This window comes from Chiloscyllium plagiosum, chromosome 11 (genome assembly GCF_004010195.1).
Source record: "Chiloscyllium plagiosum isolate BGI_BamShark_2017 chromosome 11, ASM401019v2, whole genome shotgun sequence".
In the NCBI taxonomy this organism is placed as follows: Eukaryota; Metazoa; Chordata; class Chondrichthyes; order Orectolobiformes; family Hemiscylliidae; genus Chiloscyllium; species Chiloscyllium plagiosum.
Genome location: NC_057720.1, coordinates 41002896 through 41021636, shown reverse-complemented (window position 1 = coordinate 41021636; position 18741 = coordinate 41002896). Strand labels below are relative to the sequence as shown.

Here is an 18741-nt window from a genome sequence, read left to right as displayed (position 1 = left end):
CATGTGTGTGTCGCTGTGTGTGTGTCAGTGCAGGAGTTGATAACTGACCTACAATTAATCTGGTTTTTATCCAAGGAGTCATATCTTTGAAATTTCCAGAAGCCCCAACAGTGAAAGCAACGTGTGCCTTCTTTGTAAGTATTCTTTGTTGTGCTGTCACTTCATTTAGTGTTGCCTATTTATAAGTGAGAAAATATTATTCAACCATTTTAGATCAAAATACTCCCCATTTTGTTTTTGTTTATTTGTATGTGTCCGATTTTAATCTTGATTTTGCTTTTGTTTTGGCTATTGTTCATTATTCTGTCATTCACACCATCTCTGGTCATATGTTTTGTTTCTTTATTTGTCTTGTTACCATTTCCTTTGGCGTGCCCACTAACTCTTGCATCACTTAAGTCTCTCATCAGCTGCCCCATCACAGAAATGTGTGTTCTTATTCTTCTTTGGGCCAACTTAAAATTTCTAACTTGTCCCAGTTCTGATGAAAGATCATTGAGTTGAAATATTAATTTTGTTACTACTTCCTCAAATATGACTGGACCATGAAGATGGGCTTTGAAAGGGGTAGGGTCTAAAACATGCATACACTTTAGGAAACAGTGGCATCAGCCTGTGTACTAAATGCAAATGCCTTCCAAGATAATCTGACTCCATTAATTTTGTTTCTCCTTCCACAAATGTGAGGGGACCTATTGATTAACTCCAGCATTTTGTTTTTATTGCATTTAGTAAATTTAGTTCCAGTAACTTAGTCCAATTATATCTACAAGCATTACATTGTACCTCATTTCATTGGTACATGCTTTTCTTACAAGACTGCATGTTCATAACTGAAAAAGTATGATAGCATTACTAGCACAAATGTGATAACAGATCAATAAAATATAAAAAAAACTGAGATTATTTCTTTCAACATTTAGCTCTTTTTCATTCTAAAACATTTACTTTTTAATTCATTTGAGTAACTAGGCTTTAATTAGCAAAACTCAACGAGTTAGTTTTTCTGAGAGCTTGAATAGTGGGCTACTGTTTGACTGCGAGGAGTAATCGCAGCAAAACCTGGGCAAATGTCTACAAATGCAGTTTCAGAAGTGGAAACTTTGGCTATGTCTTTTTCCAGTTTTTATCTGCTCAGGTTAAGGGATTGAACCACATCTACAGTATATAGTACAGTAGTGCTTAGTGCTCCAACATCCGGGAAGTCACTCAGCAGCAGTTTTAATAGGAAATCTTCGTATTGTAATGTATCAATATGGCACAGTGGTTAGCACTGCTGCCTCACAGCGCCAGAGACCTGGGTTCAATTCCCACCTCAGGCAACTGTCTGCGTGGAGTTTGCACATTCTCCCCGTGTCTGCGTGGGTTTCCTCCGGGTGCTCTGGTTTCCTCCCACAGTCCAAAAATGTGCAGGTCAGGTGAATTGGCCATGCTAAATTGCCCAGTAGTGTTAGGTGAAGGGGTAAATGTAGAGGAATGGGTCTGGATGGGTTGCTCTTTGAAGGGTCGGTATAGACTTGTTGGGCCAAAGAGCTTGTTTCCACACTGTAAGTAATCTAACCTAATCTAAATGTGAAGTATGTTCTTTGGCTAATACTAGTGAAAAGGCAGGCTTATGCGTGATCACAAGATATTGTGGTTATTCAAAGTGTGAAGTTAATCATAGATCAATTGGAAAACTTTGACAAATGGACTTTTTGCCTTTCAAAATTACCTTTTTTTATAATCATAGATTATCATGATTCTGTACTCGTGATTGTTTCTACATTGTAAATTAAGGTCATACCTTTGAAGCATAGAGTCATGGTAATCATGTTATAACGTAAACTTTTATGGCAATTTGCTTATGGATGTTATTTTAAATGAATTCAGCACTTTTGTTTTATCTTTTGCTAAATTAGCAACTGAAATGGAAACTACTCAATTAATATCCTGCTTTAATTATTATATATACATATTAAATATTCTAAGATAGTAAATGTACAATATTATTCAGAGGTGACTCTTACTGTAGCAGTGTACAAATGCCAACTTCACAGTGAACATGTCCCATTTCCAGTTAGGATTTTACAGCTATTTGCTTATCGATGGAGTACAAGCTTCAAAATATTTGGGCTTGAGAGTACTGGAGAAAATCAGTGGAAATTAAAATCAAATACAGGGAATAACTGATTTATGAACATATGACTAACAAGGGCTCATACTTATGAATGTGATCCCATTCATGGGTGTAATTTTAAAGTTGCGACATGCAAACATTTCCTGCATTATGTTCCAACTCGTTTTCAAATTGATTTACAAATGGATTGCATAACGGAACCTGTTTGCAATCTGGCCACTTCCTGTACCATGATTACACTAGGAATATCCTTTGATCTTGAATTCTACTCCTGATTACTGTTTTGATTTAAAGTGTGCATTCTTGAGCATTTTAGAAATTACTACGTATAGTCACATTGTCCATTTTTACTTTATATTTTATCCCCATCATACTTATAATTTTAATAAAAATCAAACTTCCAATTAATATGGATTACACAAGGATTTTTTTGATATTCACTGCAACAAACAGATTAAAAGCCCCATTAAATGCTATTTTTCGCGGTAACTTGTACTTTCAACCACACGCTAGAACTTATTACACAACTGAAAAATTCCACTATTAGATATGCTCTACTGTCCCTAATGTAGACATTCAGATCTTCTGGAGCTAGTCTGAAATAATCTAAAATTATATTTCACGATGCATATTTTCCTGGAGAGGTTGCCTTCTACCTAAGGATAGGCAAATCTTCCAGTGTCATTTAACACTCAAAATTGGTCTTTCTACATCTGAGCCTGAGTAGTGAACCACAGAAACATTCAGGCAGGCTGAAGTGAGGACTGCAGATGCCGGAAACCAGAGTTTAGATTAGAGTGGTGCTGGAAAAGCACAGCAGGTCAGGCAGTATCCGAGGAGCAGGAAAGTCGACATTTCGGGCAAAAGCCCTTCATCAGGAATAGAGGGGCAGAGGAGATGACCCGGGGGTTGCAGTGAAAGAGAGAGACTCGCTGAGATTCTTGTGGAGAGAGGAGGAGAACTACTTTAAGGTATGCATCCTTGCAAGAGAGTTCGCAGTAAGGTTAAAATCAGCTAGGCAGAAGTGAGGACTGCAGATGATGGAAACCAGAGTTTAGATTAGAGTGGTGCTGGAAAAGCACAGCTGGTCAGGCAGCATCCAAGGAGCAGGAAAATCGACATTTCCGGCAAAAGCCCTTCAAAACATTCAGCCTCCTGCTGGTGTCCCACTCTCAGGTTCTGGACAGTCTGATTTTGTCTAAGGGTTCTCGGGCATGTTTTAGTCCCTATCCCCCTCCAGGGCCATCTCCGTGATATTGTGAATCACAATGGGCTTTGTATCCAGGTAGAATGCTGATAAGCTGTTTTTGAAAGCAGAACTCTCTATCTTTGGAAATAAGCACCTATTAACAATCTAGCATTCTCATTCTAAAAATAGACTGCCTACTGTGGGAGACAGTGACAGACTGACGAGCAGAGAGGGTGGGGTGGCCATGTTGGTAAGGGATGATATTCAGTCCCTTGCGCAGAGGGACCTAGAATCAGGGGATGTAGAGTCAGTATGGATAGAGCTGAGAAATTCTAAGGGTAAAAAGACCCTCTTGGAAGTTATCTACAGGCCCCCAAACAGTAGTCTGGATGTCGGATGTATGTTGAATCAGGAGCTGAAATTGGCCTGTCGTAAAGATGTTACTACAGTTGTTGTGGGGGATTTCAACATGCAGGTAGACTGGGAGAATCAGGATGGTATTGGACCTCAAGAAGGAGACTTTGTGGAGTGTCTCCGAGATGGATTCTTAGAACAGCTGTTGCTGGAGCCTACCAGGGAGAAGGCAATTCTGGATCTGGTATTGTGCAACGAACCAGAATTGATCAGGGACCTCGAAGTGAAGGAACCATTGGGAAGTAGTGACCATAATACAATAAACTTCAATCTGCAATTTGAGAGGGAGAAGGTACAATCGGAAGTGACAATATTTCAGTTGAATAAAGGGAACTATGGAACTATGAAGGAGGTGCTGGCCAAAGTTCAGTGGTGCAATACCTTAGCAGGGATGACAGTGGAGGAACAATGGCAGATATTTCTGTGTATAATGCAGAAGATGCAGGATCATTTCATTCCAAAAAGGAAGAAAGATCCTAGGAGGACGCATGGGTGGCCGTGGCTGATGAGGGAAGTTAAGAAACATATAAAGTTAAAAGAGAAAAAGTATAACATAGCAAAGATAAGTGGGAAAACGGAGGACTGGGAAGCTTTTAAAAAACAACAGAGGGTTACTAAGAAGGAAATGCACAGGAAAAAAAATGAGGTATGCAGGTAAACTGGCCAAAAATATAAAGGAGGATAGTAAAAGCTTTTTTAGGTATGTGAAAGGCAAAAAAATGGTTAAGACTAAAATTAGGTCCTTGAAGACAGAAACAGGGGAATATATTACGGGGAACAAAGAAATGGCAGAAGAATTGAATCGGTACTTCAGATCTGTGTTCACTGGGGAAGACACAAGCAATCTCCCTGAGGTAACAGTGGCTGAAGGACCTGAACTTAAGGGAATTTATATTTGCCAGGAATTGGTGTTGGAGAGACTGTTAGGTCTGAAGGTTGATAAGTCCCCAGGGCCTGATGGTCTACATCCCAGGGTACTGAAGGAGGTGGCTCGAGAAATCGTGGATGCATTAGTGATTATTTTCCAGCGTTCCATAGATTCGGAATCAGTTCCTACGGATTGGAGGGTAGCTAATGTTGTACCACTTTTTAAGAAAGGTGGGAGAGAGAAAGCAGGAAATTATAGACCAGTTAGTCTGACCTCAGTGGTGGGAAAGATGCTGGAGTCTATTGTAAAGGATGAAATTGCGACACATCTGGATAGTAGTAACAGGATAGGTCAGAGTCAGCGTGGATTTATGAAGGGGAAATCATGCTTGACTAATCTTCCGGAATTTTTTGAGGATGTAACTCTGAAGATGGATGAGGGAGATCCAGTGGATGTAGTGTACCTGGACTTTCAGAAAGCTTTTGATAAAGTCCCACATAGGAGGTTAGTGAGCAAAATTGGGGGCAAAGTACTAACTTGGATTGAAAGTTGGTTGGCTGACAGGAAACAAAATGTAGTGATAAACGGCTCCATTTCGGAATGGCAGGCAGTGACCAGTGGGGTACCGCAGGGATCGGTGCTGGGACCGCAGCTTTTTACAATATATATTAATGATATAGAAGATGGTATTAGTAAAAACTTTTAGCAAATTTGCTGATGATACTAAGCTGGTTGGCAGGGTGAAATGTGATGAGGATGTTAGGAGATTACAGGCTGACCTGGACAAGTTAGGTGAGTGGGCAGATGCATGGCAGATGCAGTTTAATGTGGATAAATGTATGGTTATCCACTTTGGTGGCAAGAACAGGAAGGCAGATTACTACCTAAATGGAATCAATTTAGGTAAAGGGGCAGTACAAAGAGATCTGGCTGTTCTTGTACATCAGTCAATGAAGGTAAGCATGCAGGTACAGCAGGTAGTGAAGAAGGCTAATAGCATGCTGGCCTTCATAACAAGAGGGATTGAGTATAGAAGCAAAAAGGTTCTTCTGCAGCTGTACAGGGCCCTAGTGAGACCACACCTGGAGTACTGTGTGCAATTCTGGACTCCAAATTTGAGGAAAGACATTCTAGCTATTGAGGGAGTGCAGTGTATGTTCACGAGGTCAATTCCCGGAATGGTAGGACAGAGATGAGGAGAAACTTCTTCACCCAGAGAGTGGTGGCTGTGTGGAATGCTCTGCCCCAGAGGGCAGTGGAGGCCCAGTCTCTAGATTCATTTAAGAAAGAGTTGGATAGAGGTCTCAAGGATAGTGGAATCAAGGGTTATGGGGATAAGGCAGGAACAGGATACTGATTAAGGATGATCAGCCATGATCGTATTGAATGGTGATGCAGGCTCGAAGGGCAGAATGGCCTACTCCTGCACCTATTGTCTATTATCTGCCTGTGCAGTAAGTGCAAACACATTCTAAGGCAATCAGGCTCCATCAAATTCGAACAATCCGAGCACTCAAACTTGCTTGTCAAGAATGGCTCACGTGACTGCTTTTATTGTATTTGTCTTAAATTGAAGCTTATTTAAGCCATCCTAACATTTAAACCTCATAATTCTAACAGATTATCTTTATTGAGTAGTTTAAAGTGGTCACAATACATTGAATGGAGTGAATCATTTGTGTTTAGGATGACTCTCAACAGAAGAACATGAAATACATTCACAATCAGTTTGCAATGACATCATTTCACAATGCTGCCAGTCATTGAAAGAAAATTGGTTATCAATGAACTTTATTTGTTTTTTTCATTTCCTCTGTTAGAGTGAGCTGCTGGCACGTTGTCGGGAAGTACAACCTATTGGCTTAGTTGTCCATGAAAATGGAAAACTCTTATTACAAGCAATTCTAGAAGTAAGTAGCCATGAAAAACAGTTTACTTCAGTGTGGTCAATTGATTAAAATGGCACCAACATGAATCAGAATGACTGACCTGACAATCAGTTAATTATTGGTTATCAGTAGGTTAGTAGCATGGGCATTCACCATGATGATGCCAGAGGTATAAAATATAGCTATTTGGAGAATTTTGTACTCATATCATTTCCACTGAAGTGGCTTTACAAATGTAAAGAGTTTTAATAAAGAACAGGGATTATTTCCCGTGGTAGAAATATTGGTGACAATAGATAATCAGGCAAAATGATCCCTGAAGTTGCAAAGAAAGGTAATCAGCAATGACGATACGTATGTGTTATATGAGCATACAATACTTTTCCATGGGATGTAGTTGAGGCAAATATCTCTGCATCTTTTAAGAGAAGAGTGGATAAACCAATAATCAAGTTGTATGCGTTCAGTGTGTGCCAATATGACACCAAGAAATCTTACTAAAATGGGTCAATATCGATCAGTGGCTCAACTCCCCAGTACGTAAAACCAAACATGCACAAAGGAAGGTGGATGTGACCACTGGAAGTCTATCATTTCAGTCTCAGTACATTGTTATGGGAAGGGTTTAAATTGATGCCCAATGTTCTCTGTGGTCCCTTTTGACCATGATTTTCCATTTATCACCCAGAAATTGAGCTGTCAATTTACAATTGTACTGTGTTCAGCTTGATACACAATTTCTCACAGTTAGGCTGTCTGAGAGTAAAATCTGTGGTTGGGCTGATATATAAAAATAGCATGTGTGCACAGGTATCAGGTAATTACCAGTAACAGAAAGTCCAACCACCTCCACTTCAGCTGTATTATCATCAGCAAGCCTCCCACTGGTAAACAAACTCTCAACAGGACAATTCACCTAAATGACATGGCCACTGGAACAGGCCACTGTTTAGCTTTTTGCAGGAAGTAGCACACTCAAAGCCTTCTATATGGCTCTCTGCCACCTACCTAGAAGGTGGAAATACCTTTTTAAAAAATCAGTAATACTTGGAAATGAATGTACCGGTAATCCTGGTCATCCATTTTGAACTATACAAAGCAAGTCAGACCATGTGTCTCATTCACCGATTTTACTATTTTCTTCTGGTTACAAATCTCTCAATTGATGGAATGCTGTCTAGTTGTTGGATGGATGCAGTTACTATGGCTTTTGTGAAGTTCAACATCATCTAGAACAAAACAATCTGAATTCAATGTTATCACTATAGTATCACATACAATGGCTACAATGTTTCCTATCTATAGGAGATATTCCAGCAACCTTTGAAGACTATTTTTTACAAACTTGTGACCTATATCATCAATGGAGAAAGGCAGTTGATGCATGGGAATATATTTTACTTCATCAACATGCTGAGACAACATCATGGAATTCCCTATTTTCTAGCTTTGTGAAAATACTTCCACTGCTTAGACTCATAGTTCAGAAAAATGGCCTGGCATCCCTTTCTAAAGGGCGTCCAGTGTAAAGGCAATAAATTTGTCTTATTAGTAATGCCCACATCTCCAGAATTAATTTCTATGGAAATGACAAAGTACAATGAGCAAACAGTAGACCATATGATCAGCATTAGATTATTCTTAAAGTTTACACTTCTCACCAGAACAAAGCACATGGATTCCTTTTTTTATTGAGAAGGTTGGTCTTTTGTTCATTGAATGCTTATCAAGCATGAACTTTTAATCTATACATGAACCTTTTGATCTTTACACGAAAGCTCAAAAAAAACTCCCCAAACAAACAGGAGCAAGCAACTGTTTTGAGATCAGTAGATAATACTTTTTTGTAATTATGTATTTGCCTTTAAGGATGGGGAAAATACCAAGTGGCTCAATTGGTAGATTGTTGCCCTGACTCTTGAGATTCCAGGCTGAAAAAGTGCTATTCCAGGATTTGAGGTCAAAAATCATGGCTGATACTCCAGTGTCATACTGAGAGAATGCTGCACTGATGATCCATGACAGTTTCAGAAAAATGTGAAAATACTTCCACTGCTTAGACTCATAGTTCAGAAAAATGGCCTAGCATCCCTTTCTAAAGGGCGTCCAGTGTAAAGGCAATAAATATGTCTGTCTTGTCAATGAAGCTATAGCTCGTATCTATTCCTCAATCAGCATCACAAAATCAAGTTATCTGGTTATTAGCACACTGTTGTTTGTGGAAGCTCACTTTGCAACAATTATTTGCCATGTTTCCTACACCAAAGAGTAATTGCACTTACCTCATATTGTCAAAAGTGGCCATGAAAGATGCTATATAAATTAGTCTTTTTTTTTAAACTGCTGCTAAAGCACCTGTCACGACATCACAAGTTTCTTTTAAATTCTATAGCCTTGATAGTTTTAATAATGTTTGCCATCTCCCTTCCCAGTGCATAGCATAGTTTTATATTTTCCTGTCAAATTATTTGCTGTAGTCTATTGTCACATCTATGCCTTTTTAATGTACTCCATATACTGTTGCAATGATCAATTACAAATTAAATGTGAGCTCTAATCTATTATCATGCTTTTTAATGGAAGTTCTGATTTTTGCTTCCACTGATAAATTTAACTTCATTTCTTATGTTTGCTAGGCTATTGGTGGACAGGCCCCAAGGAGTCTGATGGATCATTTTGCCGATATACTGTTTGCTTTGAACAAACACTGTTTTACCTATTTAAGCATTTGGTTAAAAGAAGTGATGCAGCAACAGAATTTTCCATCAAGTCGCCTTACACAAGGACAAAAAGAAACATTTAGTCAACAAATTTTAAGGTATACTTCTTCAGAATACAGAACTATCCAAACCTTTTGTCAAAGTGACCCAAATTTTGAAGCTTGAAAATTGATGTAACCCCATGTGCGCGTGAGCGGATTTGTCAGATAAGGGATGTGGATGTGTGTGAATGAGCAGTTACAGCTGAGACATCAGGCGTAGGGTATAGTTGGCGAATTGGCAACAATTTCGTTTCCACCTACCATTTCACTGGTTTGGTAGCGGAAATTGGGCATCAGACCTTACTTCTTGAGGCTATGTCCACCGGACCAAGACCAGTCCTCTTGTTGTGTCAGATCCTATCCCAGGTCTGTTCCACCTACACCTTCACTTCAGAGTACCATTGCTACCGTGGAGAATAGGAGCTCCCGACTGGAGTTGCACATTTTGCACCTCTGCTGGAAGTAGCATCCCAGGTCTTAGGAAGCATAAACCAAGCTAACTATTACCAAAATTAAGCATTGCTTTCATGTACTAAATATTAGGGGACTGTTTCCCAATACCTTTCACCTGCTTTTTATATATTCCTTTTATTTATTAGTTTCAACAATACTAATGGAGAGAAAACTGCTTCAATATTTCTCATGATTTTTTACCAAAAGGAGATATAATAAAATTATGCAATTTCAGGGAAAATGATGTAATTTTATTAGAAGCCAAAAAACAATTTTCTCTTGAACCATCTGATAAGATTAAAGTATAACAAAAAATTGAGAATCTGTTGGGCTTACTGTTTTTCAACTGCCTAATGCATCAAAACATCAGTTCCCCTTTTTGTAATTGCATTTAAAAAGATACAGTATTTATTTTTTCTATGTTGTGATAAATGTCAATCTTGAACATTAGATTACTTACAGTGTGGAAACAGGCCCTTCGGCCCAACAAGTCCACACCGACCCGCCAAAGCGTAACCCACCCATACCGCTACATTTACCCCTTTACCTAACACTACGAGCAATTTAGCATGGCCAATTCACCTGACTTGCACATCTTTGGACTGTGGGAGGAAACCGGTGCCCCCGGAGGAAACCCACGCAGACACGGGGAGAACGTGCAAACTCCACATAGTCAGTCGCCTGAGTCGGGAATTGAACCCGGGTCTCTGGTGCTGCGAGGCAGCAGTGCTAACCACTGTGCCACCGTGCCGCCCACTTGTTAAACATTGTTAAAACAGAAAAGAATTTAAAGCCTTTCATCTCTCTCTGATCAGAACAAGGATGCAAGATACAGGCTGGAGAAAAAAGGACACTGTTTTATACAGCACAAGAAAAAGGTGCTGATTGGTTGGGCCATATTGGCACAGAGATACAGCAAGAACAGTTAATTGTCAATCTCAATTCTTAGACAAACAAATAGATTCTGATTGGTCAAGGTGTTGCCATGGGATACAGCAGAGTTTGACTGTTCCATGACCTTTTTAGCTTATGTAAAAGGTGCCATGTACATACAAATGGAATCTACCTGGCTGGTCTGAGAATGAAAATTGGCAGTTTAAATATTCTTGCTGCATCTCTGTGTCATTAAGATTTAACAAGGCAGCACCCTCTTTTCATGCTTTATAAAATGATGTCTCTGTTTCAAGTCTGTTCTTGGGCTCTAGTTCTGATGAGTGCAAGACGAAAGCTTTGATTTTTGTCTCCTTTTAGCAATGTTCAAGTTATTTACCAAACAATTATTTAAATATCAGTCTGTTCATCTCCTGGATGCTTGCCACCACTTCTCCTCTTTAGTTTGAAGAATATCATTGTTGTACTGGATAAGGCATTGTCAGTACCATGTGTAAGCCGCTGTACATGTGGTCAACATGAGATGCCAGTTCACAATGTCATTAACCTGCCCAGTCCTTTGACTCAGATTTGGTGAAGGTCCTTCCTTAGAAACATGTGAAGATATGGAGGCAAAGTTTGCATTTTTAAGTAAATCTGACCTTTCTCATTTATTTGTAAATTCCTCCATGACTATGTTGTTTCTTATCTCTGTTACCTACTCCAGGCCGACAAACTTCCATGATAACTGCACTGCTCTAATTCTGGCCCCTTCAGCATGCCTGATTTTAATCACTCCACCATTGATGACTGTGTTGTCAGCTGTCAAGGCCCTAAACTCCATAAAAGTCCAAACTTCTCTCAACCCTTTAGAGCCATCTTTTACACACAAGCCCTCCTTATGTGGCTTGGTGTTAAGTTGTTTGATAACACTTTTATGAAGCGCCTTGGATTTTTACTGCATTGAAGATGCTATGTAACTGCAAGGTTTGTTGTAAATCACATTCCTTGCACAGAGGTCAGTTGTGAGTGCAGAGTTGTTTTTTTTTTGTACAAGTGTGCCTCATTTCTGACTCCAATATGTTTGAACCAAAGTGTTACTTTCCTGCAATTTGGTACCATGTTTAATGACACTGGACAGTCCACAATGCTTTTTGAGAACTAGATTCAAGTTGCCAAAACCCTTTGCCTGTATCAGAAATAAGACCTGGAAATGTGTTGCTGGAAAAGCGCAGCAGGTCAGGCAGCATCCAGGGAACAGGAGAATCGACGTTTCGGGCATAAGCCCTTCTTCAGGAATATTTGACCTGACGCATTGCTTGTGGTGAAGCATGGATTTTGCTGGCAGCATGAATGGAAACCTGAAATCCTGTGTAGACTGGATGTACATTATGAGAGCAAACAAGATTGAAAAATTTGAAAATTTTGTTTCCTGACATTATTACAAACAAATTGGCTGCATTTGTGTTGAGGCAGTTAACAATTTCATTTAGTATGTCTGTGAAAATGTGTCAAACTGAGCAAAATATGTTAAAATTGAGCAGAAATATCAATTAAAATGCTAGTTCAAGGCTCCAAGTGAGACTGTTGAATACTTTAGGGAGAAGTCGGCTAAAACATATCTTTTTTTTATTTCTCAAAAAAAAGTGGCAGAGGGAATCTGCTGATCACATTTAAGGCATCAAACTAAAATGTGAGCATTAGATGCTTTCCTTTTAAGCACCGTAATTGGTCTCTATGCAAAATGGCAGAACTAAGCTGAAGCTAACTGAATAGGCAATATGAAACATCACCACCTTGTTAATTGGAATGAAAGTTCGTATTTAGTAAAGAGGTTTAACAGGTATGCCCTTATAAATAGTGTATATAAGCTTAACTTTACACAAGTTTAGGCATTGCCAACATCCAATGTCACAATTAAAATTTAATGAAAAATTGAAAGTTGTGACAAGAAAGTAAAACTTGTAGTAATAATTTGTGCAACCATAAGGAGGTTAATATATAATAAATTAATGGATCTGTGCTACCAGTATAATATCGTCAAATGAAAAACTGTAAGTTTCACTTTTGCTGTTTTACAGAGACCGAGTGAATAAAAGGCGTGTAAAGGACATTGTTAAGGAGTTCACATTACTGTGCAGGGGTCTTCATGGCACAGAATATGCAGCTGAGTACTGAAGCTATGTAATTAAATCCAAATATCGCTCAGTTAATAGCATGCTTCCTGCATCCTCAACACATTTGCACCGTTTCCTTCTGTAAAAATGCATTCTAGCGTGAAGGATTTTTAAAAGCAGCAAATGGGCTTCTGTCTGCACTACAGGATTCGACAAAAGAATACATGCACTTGTATGCAGTCACATTAAGAGGCATTTTTAAAAGAAAAAAGACTTCCTATCATAGGATTGGGTCAGTAGAGGAAATGTGCCAGGATGGTTCTGGCATCCGCTGTCCTGACTTGCAAGTAATTTGTGTGTATGTTTTGTGTTGTAATTAAAGCTTTATGGAAGCAATATAACTTGCTGCTGGAGTCCTGTGATTTTGGCACTTTGTAAAACACAACAATATCTCGTGAAGGGAATTAATCCCAAATGATTCAGCTGTGGAATATTACTGGTGATGCTGCTACAATGTCTGAAACCATTTTAAGCGAATCTAGTATTTTAGGGTTTTTTTGTTTTTAATTTAATGATGTGGTGATGTGGGCTTCTGTCATAAAGTTTAAAAATAAGTGTAGATTGTTGCAACAGTCTGGGAATTTAAAAGATTTTGGGCTGTAACAATTGCTAAGAGTTTCAAAACTTGGCATATTTATTTGAAATAAACTGAAAAAGTATCAGAGCTTTGAGTCATCTATTTTGACTGCAGATGAAGAAAACATTGGCCCAAGCAAAGGTCTAATTATACTTCTGGCATCGTTAAAGCAATTAACTGACAAAAAGCACAGAGCTCCTCCATCAGAGGTTTTGAGGCTCTATAAGCTTTGTTACAGCCCCATTTTGTTTCTCAACTTTGAGTTTTTTTTGTACTATATGCTATGTGTTACTCTCTGTACAAAAACCAATACCACCTTAACGTAACTTTGAGCTATCCATGTTATTTTGTAACTTGTTTACTTGTGCTTCTAGAGCATTCTGGAAGTTGCACAACCATAGCATATATTCAGGTATTGGAATAAAATGAAAGCCCACTAGTAAAATCTTGATAAGAAATGACACTGTAGCGTATTGGTTTTCTATTGTGAAATAAAGCTTCACTTATAAGTGTGTGGTTTTTTTTGTCTACTGCCCCAAAATATTCGTGCCATCTCCAATGTTGCAGTTATAATGTGGGTAAACTGAGAGAAACACATCTGATTCATAACATTTTTACCATCTGAATTGTATGTAGAAACCTGTGTAGTAAAGAAGCTGTAGCTAGATGCCATTGTCTATAATAATCTCATAATTTGTAGATTATATAGTCTGTTTCTTTAATCTGCATTATAGTGACATCCATTTATAAAATCAGTCCACAAGTTTTTCATATCGAAACATCTTTGACAACCTTTGGGATGTGCTGGGGTCATCATTGAAGCACCTTTCATTGTGTCATCACTAATGTTTCTAGAGAAACTTAGCAACTGGCTTGCACGTAGTGTGATTCCATAGTGTACAAGAGCATTATTCTGTTTTTGGTCGTATTGGTTGAGAGTTAATTATTGGTCAGGGCACCAAGTAAATCCCCTATTCATCTTGAAATAGCTCCATAGGATCTCTTTCTTTGACCCCAACAGGGGAGTTAGAAATCTATTTAACATCTTGTGTAAGTACAGATTATGTGATAGTCTAGAAATTAGGGAAATTTTACTGTACATTATGGATCTCATTATTAAATATTTTTCTTAGAATTCTCTCAATTTATATCCAGATCCTGTAGGTTTTAGGCTAGAAAACAGCAACAAAGATCTCTGATGGCGGACTTTTCCTAAAAGCTATGTCCTGTTTCCTTCTGAATTACATGTGATTATCTTGTTGTCAACTATGAGAATATATTTTTAGCATCTTTAGTGTCATGCAATTACAGCATTCACTCAACATGAGGTAGGAAATCACCAGAATATAATGGGCTGGATTTTCTAGAAGTGGTAATCTCTTGTAAGTTGCCACATTGACCTTTTTTTTTCAAAAAAGAATGGAGCTCCACGTTTCTGAGAGAAGATTCCAATCAGGATTCTTTCAGAAATGTAGAGCTATACTTGTATTCTGGCAATTTTTTTTCAAAGCACAACTGTTGGGAGTAGGCAAGTCATTTTCTCTTTTCACTGCGGTCAGCTGCTGTATTCTGGCATTTATTGGTCCTGGTAGCTGCTTTAAGATGTTGGATGGGTATTGGGTAGGGTGCCAGCTGAGGAGAGATAAGGATGGCATAAATAGGATGTTAAGTGGGTTAAGGTATAAGGGGGTGGGTGTGAGAATAGGTATCAGGTTTGGGTCCAACAGTGGGGGCAAGGGGTCAAGTCTCTAATGAGCTGTTTGGTCCAGATCTGGGGGAAGACTTATTTGGCACTGTGGAATAAGTATGAGTTCTACTGAAAGCTTACTCCACAATTAGACTATGTATTTTGCCTGAGTAACTCTTTGATTTCTCAGACCCTCAATGCTCCTTTAAATGGAGACTTTAAAGAGTGTTCCAGGTGTAGAGAAATCTTCAATTTTTAAGACAATTCCTTTGAAGTGTACTCTGCAATGGGAATTCCAAAGGGTACCCATGTACAACTTCCATTTAGTTGAGAATAATGACTTGCTCAGATTTTCCACTGGCTAATGCATCAAATAACTAAGGAAATGGTAGTATTTAAAATGCTCTAAACAGTCTCTATTGAAAGTCCAATCTATTCAAAAGAAGGAACCTAGAATTAAATAAGGTGCAATGTCCCTTTCAGTGCTCAATAATCAATCAATCATTCATCAAAGTGGTCTCTTAACTGTTGGTCTACAGCTATTCCAAATGAGAAGAATTGTGCTGTATTACTCTTCAACAAATTACAATTGTCATACCAACCATGGGAATCTGCATTTGGGAGCAATATACAGGTAAGTCTGTAAATAAAGCGTGCAAGTAAATTTAAAGGAATGAAAATAATGTTTTTGCTTCGATTTCAGGAATTATGGTAAAAGAAATAAACTGTTTTGTACCCTTCTCTGCACCCTCTCCAAAGCGTTCATATCCTTTTGGTAATTACATGAAGCCTTAATGGTTTTATTCTGGAGCTAAAGCATGCTACAGTGTTTAATCCATTTATTCTAAATGGTGTATGGTTAACAAATATTGAGATATGCCATTTTAATCACAATACACTAGTGTTTCCTGGAGGGAAAACAACAACTATCATTCTGTCATGCCTCTACATATAAAAGTTCATTAAGATGGGTGATAATTACTTTTCAAAATATCCTTCATAGAACAAAGAGAACAAAGAAAATTTGAAGCCCAGACCCTCCAAGCCTGAGCCGATCCAAATGTACTGTCTAAATCTGTCGGTCAATTCCTAAGCATCTGTATCCCTCTGCTCCCCACCTATTCATGCATTTATCCAGACGCATCTTAAATGAATCTTCCATGCCTGCCTCTACCACCTCTGTTGGCAATGCATTCCAAATGCCCACCATCCTCTGTGTGAAGTACTTGCCGCATGTATCCCCCTTAAACTTTCCACCTCTCACCTTGAAAGCGTGACCTCTCGTTATTGAATCCTTCACCCTGGGAAAAAGCTTGTCTCTATCCACTCTGTCTATACCCTTCATGATTTTGTAAACCTCAATCAGGTCCCCCTCAATCTCCTTTTTTCTAATGAAAATAAACCTAATCTACTCAATCTTTCTTCATAGCAAGCACCTTCCATATCAGGCAACATCCTCATAAACCTTCTCTGCATCCTCTCCAAAGCGTCCACACCCTTTTGGTAATGTGGCGACCAGAACTGTACACAATATTCTAAATGCGACCGAACCAATGTCTTGTACAATTTTAATATTATTGCATATTTGATTAAATAATTTGAGTCCCAGCAAATTATGAAATTGCCTCCAAAATTGTGATCCCAGCTGGTGATGATCATGAACAAGTCAGAGCCCAGAGTTAACCTGAGCATGATAGACCATAAATAAACTTTAATTTTCATTTTGTTTACTACAGAGGTCACACTGAACATGTTCACAAGAGGCTACCAATGTATTTTAACAAAGGAACAGAAGTTGCAACATAAGACAAAAATACAAACTACTTGATAGTAGATTAAGAAATATTGGAACAATTTCATCATGAGCATCAAAAAGAAAAATCTTATCCCAGCAATATTCTTATTGATACCCAAGTGAATTGTCACCCCCACCTTCATGCTATAATGTTCTTTGCGCAGCTGTAATCTATTTTGGTATATTGATGTGCATTCAATATGTACTATTTACTTGTATTATGTCTTTTTCTGAAATCTTTAAATTCTAATTTAACTTTCTATTACTTAACACAAGTTTCCGAAAGTCATGTTTTCAATAACGTGGTAGCATGTCTTCTGTCTGACACCTCCGAGCCTTCTGCTTCTGAAGCTTTCTTCCCTCTCTGTCTGGAAGTCATAAGACTAAGCATCTTTTACAGTTGCCTCCCCAGATGGTTTGATGGTCATTAATCTGAAATCCCATGACATGTTGTTTGAACACCACGTTCAAACTTGCTTTCTGACTAGTTTTTTTTTAAAAGGGTGAGGTCAAATCTTCAGACTTGATAAGCTAAATTCCACTTCTCCACTTTATGACAAATGAATCTTCGTAATAACATGCATGTTCAAATTCTATAAATAGCCACTATGAAATTGAATACTGTTCTTTTTCCTGTTACATGAATTTGGAGTTGCAGTTTTGTGATGACCATTAAATACAACCGTTACAACATTGAGGTGAACCCCACTGTTAATTAAACCAAACACCCAGAAAAAGTTGCCTTGCCTCATAAACTGTTAAAATATGACCAGCAGAGAATTGCTAAATTCCACTATTTAAAAACAATAAGATCAATTTATTTTTTAACACTAAAAGTAAGCATTAAACAGCAACTGCTTACAACTCTAAGCCCCCCTTTCTATTAACTGCTTATTAGCTGCCTCCAACTTGAGAACAATATACTATTCCAATAAGACACTTATTAAAATTACAACAACTTAATTTCAAAACCACACAGTTGCTGTCTTCTGTGTCTTCCCTCTTCTGGCTGCTTCCCTGGGTCATCGTTTTCCTTTTTACTGCGAGTGTTTCACATGAAAAGGTACCTTTGATAGAGGTTGTTTTCTAATTTCTTTGAGAGCAAGATATTAAATGGGCAATTAGTTTCTCCATGTGTTTCTCTCTGTGGTAGCTGTTCTCTTTGCTCAGCTAAGCTTCTCTCCCTTTCTTTCTACTCTAACATGACTCTCTTTTCCTTTTATCTTCTAACCCCATATGCCTCAATTACAATTTAAGTTTTTCTAACTCTACTGCACTTGCCTATTTCTCTGGTACACATGCTTGACCAACTCCATTACAATTTCAGCTTTCCTTTTGTCCATGGTTAAACCCAATTCTAACGTATTTGCTAATTCTAAAGTATATCCTTCCTCTGTCTTTCTAAATGTTATGGCCAATTTAGGGAGCACCTTCAAGTACCTGAACCTCTTTAGCAACCTTAAGCACCATTTCCCTCACTTTTTTAATGTAACCAACCACAAGTAATCAAAATTAAACAAACTATCTCATCTAAGTTTTATTTAAACAACTAAGACACTAATCAGCAAATGTTTAAACTGCTGGGATCTTTTGTATCCCAAATCTGTTCAAATCCATCCAAATCCCTGTTTAGATCATCTAAACTTGTCCAAATCTCGGATCAGAGCCTTCAATCTTGGTATTAGATAGGCATCCAGTTTTGTTAGTGTTGACCTCCCAATGGTCCACACAAAATCGTTGAGTCCTGTCAGGTTTGGAAATTAACATAATTGGTGAACTCTACTCACTCTGACTCAGTTTGATGATATCTTTGTTGAGCATTGCACCCACTTCCTTCTGGACCTGTGTGGCTTTGAGAGGATTAAGTCTATAGGGGGGTGGTTTTATCAGAACAGCGTTTCCTACCTCTACCGCATGCACCGTAGTACTAGTCCTCCCAATC

At 38.4% G+C, this 18741-nt stretch overlaps 1 protein-coding gene across 1 annotated transcript in view; it reads left to right on the top strand.

Moving 5' to 3' along the window:
* The window catches only part of ipo13b (importin 13b), a 225279-nt gene extending 211453 nt beyond the window's left edge, over positions 1-13826 (top strand). Inside the window, exons 16-19 of the mRNA XM_043700097.1 lie at positions 76-134; positions 6411-6500; positions 9116-9297; positions 12645-13826. Coding sequence (XP_043556032.1) covers positions 76-134; positions 6411-6500; positions 9116-9297; positions 12645-12741 — 428 coding nt within the window. The 3' untranslated portion in view covers positions 12742-13826. The remainder of the gene's footprint in view (positions 1-75; positions 135-6410; positions 6501-9115; positions 9298-12644) is intronic.
* Positions 13827-18741: the final 4915 nt, after the last annotated feature.